The sequence below is a fragment of the Hevea brasiliensis genome, chromosome 16 (assembly GCF_030052815.1).
Source record: "Hevea brasiliensis isolate MT/VB/25A 57/8 chromosome 16, ASM3005281v1, whole genome shotgun sequence".
Lineage (NCBI taxonomy): Eukaryota > Viridiplantae > Streptophyta > Magnoliopsida > Malpighiales > Euphorbiaceae > Hevea > Hevea brasiliensis.
Window position 1 is genome coordinate 70,864,889 of NC_079508.1, and position 8,936 is coordinate 70,873,824.

Consider the following 8,936-nt stretch of genomic DNA (forward strand, 5'->3'; position numbering starts at 1 on the left):
ACATATAGGAAAACAATTATTCAATAAAAATTATTTATAAAATTGTAAAATTTATTTATAAAAAATCTCTCGTGTTTAAAGTTGGATATGTGTTTTTTTTTCTTATTTTCAATATTATTTTATTGATATATGTCAATTCATTTAAAAAATAATAAAAAATAATTTATTAATCAACTTATTTATATATTAAGAATTAAAATAAAATTATAATTAATTAAAATTTTAATCATTAATAAAATTTTATAATATAATTATGAAAATATAAAAATATATATGAAATTATATTATTAATATAAAAAATAAATATCCGTACAACACACAGGAAAACGACTAGTTTTATTTTTAATTTGTGATCAGACGGTGTTTGAATAAGTTTTTATGCCCATTTTGATTAATTGATCCCTTTGAGTAGGCAATGGCCATTCGAAATCGAGATTGGATCATAACCAATTTTAATTAAATTGTTCTCTTATTTTGGATCACATCATAATCATCTAATTCAGTTCAATTTAAAAAAAATAATAATAATAAGAAAATTCAATAGTTAGATTAGATCAAAACCGGATAAATTATGATTGAATTGACATTAACAATGAGAGATTTTGCAATTTGATTTTGAATCCCTTGGAACGAACTAGTGATTATGTATATCTCTGAGTTTAAAGGCATATATTTGTATGAGTATCTTGCTGGCCCAATGAATTAACGTTTCGGCATCTCATATCGTTGGTGAAGAGTGTATGTGTTGAGTTTATATGAAAACAAAAATCCTATTAAAATTCTATGATTTTGGTTTGGTAATGGTTCATTCTCGTCACTGAATTCAGTGTGCGTGTGTTCTTTATTTTTTAGATAAAAAAAAAAATTAAAAGACATATTTATAATATACCATAAAAATAAAATCTGAACATAAAATAATAAATTGAAGAGTACTTGTAATTAGTTTTGAAGCTAACTCCTACAATTTTTAATGTCATCATTGAGAACTTAGAACCTCCATTATTATATCTTAACCCCACATTATGTTGAAATGCTATAATGATGAGAATAGATTAGGCCATCATTATCTAAACCATTATTGAAATTGAATCCCTACCCTAACCTAAAATCCCATGTAGTTAAGAGGGCCCTTCAAGATTAAGCATCATGAGCTTTTATGTTAAACCAAATTAAAGTATGATTCTTTCTTTTATTTATTTTACTTTTTTAAAAAAGGATAACTTGCATTAAGCCAAATCAGAAGATGAAGCAACAAATAGGAAAGCATGAGAGATGGATAGGACCTTACTTCTGAAATTAGAAAAGGAACATTATATGATTCTTTGTTCAGTTGTGGGAATAGAATAAAAGCTCATTTTTGTCTCTGAATTTTTTTTATATATGTTTAATTCTGTTATTTTAAAATTTTTAGTTCAATTTATCTAAATATTTTGATTTAAGCTTAAATTAGTCCCTCCCCTATGAAAGTAGTGCATAAGTTATTTTTTAAGTATTTTTAATATTAATTAATAAAAAAATATGAACTAATTACTTTCATAAGGAAGAGACTAATTTGAGTTTAAATTAAAAATTTAAGTAAATTAGGTCAAAATTTTAAAAATGGACAAAATTAAATATTAAAAAAAAAATTCAGGTTGAAAAATGAACTTTCTTCCTATAGGAATATGTCTCTTAAGAAATCTTCAACTTGTCACATTTTGCGATACCATTGTATTTCAGTAATTTAAAATGTGTTCAACTTGCAATTAATTTATTTATTTAGGTTACAGTAGACCATTAATGATGAACTTTTATTTTTATTTTTTATTTTTCTTTTACCTTTGCATACATAATTACTGTAAATAGGTGAATAGATTGGTCCAAATATTCTATATCATATGTAAATTAGTTACATTATATAAGCTTATTTTCAAATTCAGGATTGCTTGAAAATCATCTTATTTATAAGTAAGTTGAAACAGATATTTTTAAGAAATATAAAAATAATTCTTCTTTCAAGTTGAAAAATCCTATTAATTAAGGAAGCTGAGAGCCTGGAGCTTCTATGGTGCCTCTGTTTAGTTTAGTTTAGTTTTTTGTTTTCAGTTTTTTTTTTTTTTTTTTAATCTAAGATATTTGCATTACTGAGCCTTAAACAGGCAAAAGAGACACAACACAGAGAATTTGCTTCATTGGATTACACAGGAAAGACAAATCATGCAAAGCTTTGGAAGCTAATCCATGAGCTGCTTGGTTTCCTTTCCCTCGAATGAAGGGGTAGGTAATTTATGTTAAAGGAGGATGCTATATGGAAAATTTGGATGAGCCCCTGTATCTGGATAGGGGAAAGTGAATCCTGCGAGGCTTGAATCACAGTTGAGGAATCACCTTCCAAGATAACATCAGTTGGGTTAATAATATTACGCATTCAAATGGTCTTTATTAAAAAAATAAAAGAAAAGAAAATAGCATGAGCATGGGGAATAACTTTTTCAAAGGCAAATGCTTTGTCCGGCCAGGCCTATTGTGGGCAACTGGTTAAATTAAATTCTTCAATCATGGAACAAAGCATATCACTTAATCCCATATTGACCTAATTTATAAGCACTAAATTCATTGCCAATAGGGCTTTATTCACCAATTAGAGACTATCAACATGGACATAGAGTCAAATCTGGTTTTACTTGGGGGGACCAGGATCCCACTCAGCCTACCTTCACATTTGTTTAGATTAATTATATGCTTTACTTGGAAACAATTGAAGGGCATATAGTCCACTAATTGAGGCATTTTACTAAGAACCCATGATTGTCCTCACATGGATTCCAACCCCAAATGCCGCCTTTTTTTATTGTTTTCAAGAGGCACCCACCTAAAATAAACTATACCTTAATTGCTTACCCCACCCTTTAAATTAATTTGTAGGGTACCCCACACCAGTAAATGCTCAAGTCTAGATGTATAGCGAAATGAAACCTGGGTCTAATCACAAATTATATAAGATTAAAATTATAATAATATAAAATTTATAAATTTAATTCAATTTTAAATTAATATTTTTTCCTTTTAAAACATAAAGAAATACCACTAAATGAAATTAAATATTAAAATCAGATGAAATTAAAATTAAAATCATAGCTAAAATTGAAGAAAATTTTATGGTTGATCTCATTTATCTTGAATATCATTAAATAAAATCAAATCGATTCAGATCGCTAAGAGTAACAATGGATTGAATTTTTACGGATACTCAATCCAAGTAAACCTTAAATAAGACAGGTTTGAAATAGATTTAATTTTAAAAAGTAATATTCGCGATAAATTTAAATTTTACATGTTAACTATCTATTAATTAAATTTATATTTTTTATATAATTACAAATTTTCATATATTTTATTTTATATAAAATGAAATTTAAATATTTTATAAAATTATTAAATTCTAAAATATAAATTATTAATCAAAATAATTTTTTTATATAAATTATTAATTAAAATATATAAAATTAAATAAATTTAATTTTTTTAAATAATAATAATTAAATTTATAATAAATTTGAGTAGTTAAAAATAAATTTTAATTAAATTAAAAATATATTTATATTTTAAAAATATTAATAAAATTAGATAAAATAATTTTTACGGTATCCTACTCTTCAATTCGCAAGCCACCCCGCGCAGCAAAGGAACACCAACCAAAATGGCCTCCACGGGGGCATAAACTATAAATTAAGGGAGATGAGCAATAACAGTACAAAACAATATTTAATAGGTTGGGGCAATATTTAAAATGTCCCTTCTGGACACAACTGTGTTGAGTGGAAGTGGATCACCATATTTGATGCATACAACCAGCTCGATCTCAAAACTTTCTTTAATCATGATTCTTAAGAATTGGATTGGAATAAATTATTTATAAAAAAATAATTTAATTAAAATTTTACATAAACTCGTCGAGGAAGCAAGAATCGCTATGGAACATCTCCCACTATATAGATTATTTATTGATAATTGCCAAATATCACCAACAAGACAAGTGTCGGCCGATCAAGTTATGTATGAGAAATCTCCCTTTGCAGCATAATTATTCACAGTCGGAGACAGGCAAACACACACATAAATAAACTGTGATTGGTTTGTCCTTGTTCTTTCTTCATCTTCTCTTATCAAAAGCAAATACTTTAAAGTGAGGGGGAGAGAGCGAGGGCAGCCAAGCTTAGAGAAGGAAGGGGAGTGGTTTTGCAAGCTTGGAAGAGTGGTTTTGTAACTATTAAAGTTGTTTGCTTTACGGGTTTAGATCTTGGGATCGTTACACACACACATAGTAACGGGTGGTTTAGGAGGGGGAAAAGCTTGAGCCTTTGTTTTGTAAAGTGTTATTTAACGGATTGTTAGTAATAATTGTTGTGATTATTGAGTTTTATTGTGGTGATTCAAGTGTATATAACGAGGTAAATTAAGGGTACGGAGACGGAGGCTTTATCGTGTAGACTTTGAATTCTTTTGGCGGCTATCGTTTCGTTGTTGACTTGTGAGTTTTTGGCTCAAAAATTATGGCGGCGAATTTGGGGAGGTCTTTTTCCCAAGCTAATACTGAAGGTGAAGCGTGAAGCGACTGGTTGATTTTAATATTTTTTTCCCCTTTTTTGTTTGTTTCTCGGGAAAGTTTGTTTTACCCCGGGAGAATGTTGAGAAGTTTCATTTCTGGGTTTCAGGTTGTGGTGGCGGGGATGTTCTGTATACTGAGCTGTGGAAGGCTTGTGCGGGACCACTTGTGGATGTTCCTCGAAATGGGGAGAGAGTGTACTATTTTCCACAGAGTCACATGGAACAGGCAAGATATTTGTTTCTGGAGAAAAGTTTTGATTTTTACGGAAGTGCTGAGCGATTGTGATTTAATTGGTTTTACGAATATGGGGTTGGTTTCTATTAGCGGGTGTGTTCTTTTTTTGTTGAGAAATAAAAAATGTTGCTATTTTTAGATGATATAGTTGGAGGCATCAACAAATCAGGAGCTGAATCAGAGTGTTCCCTTGTTCAATCTGCCGTCCAAGATCCTCTGTAGGGTCATTAATGTTCAACTGCTGGTATTTTACTCTCTGATCTTATTTTGTGTGTGTGTGTGTGTGTATTTTAATTGGATGTTGAGAATAGATTTTTAGATCCCTTTTGTTACGTTTTTACGCGATTATTGAACTTAATTGTGCTAAACTCCTTTAGGTGTCAGCTTGGTTGAGTTGGGTTCTTGGCCATATGAGATCACTTACTGATTTTGATGCATAATCATAGTAATTGAATGAACTATTAAGCTTAATTCTCAAAAGGATTCACTTAGGTGGTATTTTTATCTAGTTGTTCTGTTTGTGTAGGCGGAGCAAGAGACAGATGAAGTTTATGCACAAATTACTTTGCTTCCAGAACCCGATGTAAGAGCCAATTTAGTTTTTTCAATCCTTAATATGCAATGTTCAGGTTGCATAAATTTTGATAATGTTGTGGTGTCATCTTTTTTTAATGGTTTAAAGTTGTGTTAACCATGTTGTAGCAACCTGAGCCTACATGTCCTGATCCATGCCCACCTGAGTCTTCACTATGTCCAACAGTTCACTCTTTCTGCAAGGTGTTAACCGTCTCTGATACAAGCACTCATGGGGGGTTTTCTGTTCTTCGAAAGCATGCTACTGAATGCCTTCCGCAGTTGGTAACTTTTGTTTCTATTCTACTTCTCCTGGTTTCTCCTATTGACCTCAGTATTTTCATTTTAGTGATTTCATATATGGATGTTCTTCAGGACATGACCCAACCAACGCCAACACAAGAGTTGGTGGCCAAGGATCTTCATGGTTATGAATGGCGGTTTAAGCATATTTTCAGAGGTAAGGGGCTGTTTCTTCCTTTGTTTTTTCCAATATTATGACTTTGGGCTATTGTGGCTTGCTTGGTTATTGCTCATATATCTTTGATATGTGTCAAATAAACAGGGCAACCACGGAGGCACTTGCTTACAACAGGGTGGAGTACATTTGTTGCGTCTAAGAGATTAGTTGCTGGGGATTCATTTGTTTTCCTCAGGTGTTTAATTTTGTTTCTTTGCTCCTCTTCAATCTTATTTTCAGTAGTACATGGGATGAAGCTATTAATAATTTAAGAATTAACTATCTAGGGGGGAGAATGGAGAGTTGCGTGTTGGGGTGAGACGTCTTACTTGTCAACAAAGCAGCATGCCATCATCTGTGATTTCAAGTCAAAGCATGCACCTAGGAGTGCTAGCAACAGCATCTCATGCTGTTGCCACTCAAACTCTTTTCGTGGTCTATTACAAGCCAAGGTAACTTATTTTAAATGAAGTACTTAAAGTGCCTTTGGTTGAAATTTTTTTATGGAACATGTTGGTTGGTTTTGGATCTTTCATGTTTTATTTTTATTTTATTTTATTTTTTGGGTACAAACTTTCATGTTTTGATTAGTTTGTCTGCACTGGATACTCTACATTTAATTTATCAGGACAAGCCAGTTCATTATAAGCGTGAACAAATATCTAGAGGCTGTTAACAATAAGTTTGCTGTTGGCATGAGATTCAAGATGAGATTTGAAGGCGAGGATTCTCCTGAGAGAAGGTGGAAAAATACCATCTGTTTTTTTTTTTTTTTTTTTTTTTTCTTTTTTATGCTTTTTGCTGAGCAGGTAAAGAAAAATTGTGAATGGGCTTGTAATTCTGGTAATTTTGATTGATCAGGTTTTCTGGTACAATTGTTGGAGTTGAAGATTTTTCTCCTCACTGGGTTGATTCGAAATGGCGCCAATTGAAAGTAACATAGTCTTGGATGGAGTTCTTCTTTTTCTTTTTTTTCCCACTTTTTCAATCCCCTTTATTTGAAATTTTATGGTTTCACCTTAATAATATTCCTTTTTTCCCAGGTTCAATGGGATGAACCTGCATCCATTCTAAGGCCTGAAAGGGTTTCACCATGGGAAATAGAACCATTTGTGTCTTCAGCACCAACAAATATGGCTCAACCAGTAGCAGTGAAAAACAAAAGGCCCCGGCCGCCCATTGAAATTCCCACCCTTGGTAAGACAGACTTATTTTCTCCTTTTAACTTTTTGTTTACAAATTAGTTAAGTTGGTTATTTCTAACTTATTCTAGTCACCTCTCCCCTTGCTTTTCATATTGTAGATTTATCTTCAACTGCATCACAACCATGGAATTCTCCATTGACGCAGTCCCACTATTTAACACAATTGAATGGTACTGCTGAAGGCAAAAGAAATGAGAATCATTTCATGTGGCATCACAAGCAGACCGGTATTAACAGCCATACCAACTCTATCTCAAGGTCTCCAACTGAGGGGGGTTGGTTATCTTCTCCTCATGTGAATGTTTCTCGGCATCTGTTTCAGGAAGCAACTGAGGATAGTAAAAGTGTCTCCAACTGCCCTGTCATCTCAGGCTATTCAACTCCTCAGTCTGCAAAGTTGAAGAATGACTCGATCCTTGACCCTGTGGAGAAAGGGAGGAAATATGAGGCGGCTACTAGTTATCGATTATTTGGCATTGAGCTCATAAATCGTTCTACAAGCTCTCTTCCTGTTGAGATTGAGAAGGCACCTGCACAACTAGTTAGCATATCTGTTGGCCCCACTGAGGGGCATGTTCTGAGTACACTCTCAGCAGTTGATTCTGATAAAAAATCTGATGTGTCCAAAGAAAAGAAACCAGAACAATTACAAGTATCACCAAAAGATGTTCAGAGCAGGCAAAGTTGTTCTGCTTCCACAAGAAGTCGCACCAAGGTATCATAACTAAGGTATCATTTTTTGTCAAACAATTGATGCACTTTTAAGCAGGTTTCTGAAATTGAAATTTCGTGCATTTGGTGTCAACAGGTTCAAATGCAGGGGGTTGCTGTCGGTCGGGCCATAGACTTGACCATGATGAAAGGGTATGATCAGCTCTTAGATGAGCTGGAGGAGATGTTCGACATTAAGGGACAGCTTCACTGTCATAAGTGGGAAATTGTCTACACTGATGATGAAGGGGATATGATGCTTGTTGGTGATGATCCATGGCTGTAAGTATTCTATACTATTGGTTACCACAAATTATTGGACCTCATGCCAAGACTGCAGGGATGCTTATTATTTATTTGTACTTTGGTCCAGTGAATTCTGTAACATGGTTAGAAGAATCTTTATATGCTCGAGTCAAGATCTGAAGAAGATGACTCCTGGAAGCAAACTCCCTATGTTTTCCATTGAAGGTGAAGGGACTGTAATAAGCTCAGATTCAGCTGATAACTGAGACATGGGGCTAATCCTTTGTGCCTGTTTCATTTTTGGCCTTTTGTTTTTAATTTTCTGCTTGCTGTTGCTGTTTGTTTGTTGGCATGGTAGGCTTTGGTTTGTAGTTGGAGAACGGTTGGAGAGTATTAACACTGGTTAATTGGCAAGTCTCAGTTTTTTAGAGCTAACTAGGAAAGGAGACTATGAAAGATATTATTGACTGGGTTCAAAGGAGTGGTGGGAATTTAGAGCAAGCCTGTACATTTTTTGTTATTTGGTGGTAGTTGGTATTTTGGACTATATATTTGTGTATGTAAATATTTAATGTAATGTTGGATAGTATGTGAAAATTTTAATGCAAGAAATGTCATGCCAGCTCCATTGTCCATGGCCTCTACACAGTATAATAATGAATGTAATGCCAACTTGTTTGAGTTGGAAGCTAACGATAACATGACCCATTTCATCATCTCTACTGAAATTATTACATGTTCCTGACTTTCACTCATTGAATATCTTTATTTTATTGTTTTTCATATTTTAGCTGTGGGGATCTATTGCTTTGCGAGGAGGTAAGAATGTATGGCTGTAAGGTGAGAGTTCAACTTGGTCAGGCGCATTCATTCCGTTACTCGTGAAGAATTTGCTGCCCCTTGCAGGGTCCATAGACGT

At 33.0% G+C, this 8,936-nt stretch overlaps 1 protein-coding gene across 2 annotated transcripts; it reads left to right on the forward strand.

Annotated features, from left to right (window-relative positions):
- Positions 1-3,952: 3,952 nt before the first annotated feature.
- LOC110637062 (auxin response factor 9) lies at positions 3,953-8,652 on the forward strand. 2 transcript variants are annotated; one of them, XM_021786993.2, is made up of 14 exons: positions 3,964-4,578; positions 4,695-4,813; positions 4,971-5,066; positions 5,349-5,405; positions 5,525-5,680; positions 5,771-5,855; positions 5,961-6,051; positions 6,143-6,307; positions 6,484-6,597; positions 6,717-6,789; positions 6,899-7,052; positions 7,159-7,775; positions 7,869-8,053; positions 8,145-8,652. In XM_021786993.2, exons 1-14 carry the CDS (start codon positions 4,533-4,535, stop codon positions 8,281-8,283), a joined length of 2,097 nt encoding a protein of 698 aa, XP_021642685.2. In that variant the 5' UTR covers positions 3,964-4,532; the 3' UTR covers positions 8,284-8,652. The 2 variants fall into 2 exon arrangements, with proteins under 2 accessions (XP_021642686.2, XP_021642685.2); XM_021786994.2 differs by lacking the exon at positions 8,145-8,652 and having other exon boundaries at positions 3,953-4,578; positions 7,159-7,789; positions 7,869-8,009.
- The last annotated feature ends 284 nt before the right edge of the window (positions 8,653-8,936 follow it).

Coding starts and splice junctions, on each gene's coding strand:
- LOC110637062 (XM_021786993.2), top strand. CDS start 4,533: ATGGCGGCGAATTTGGGGAGGTCTTTTTCCCAAGCTAATACTGAAG. Junction 5,406..5,524: donor CTTTGCTTCCAGAACCCGAT/GTAAGAGCCAAT, acceptor ACCATGTTGTAG/CAACCTGAGCCTACATGTCC. Junction 7,776..7,868: donor CCACAAGAAGTCGCACCAAG/GTATCATAACTA, acceptor TGGTGTCAACAG/GTTCAAATGCAGGGGGTTGC.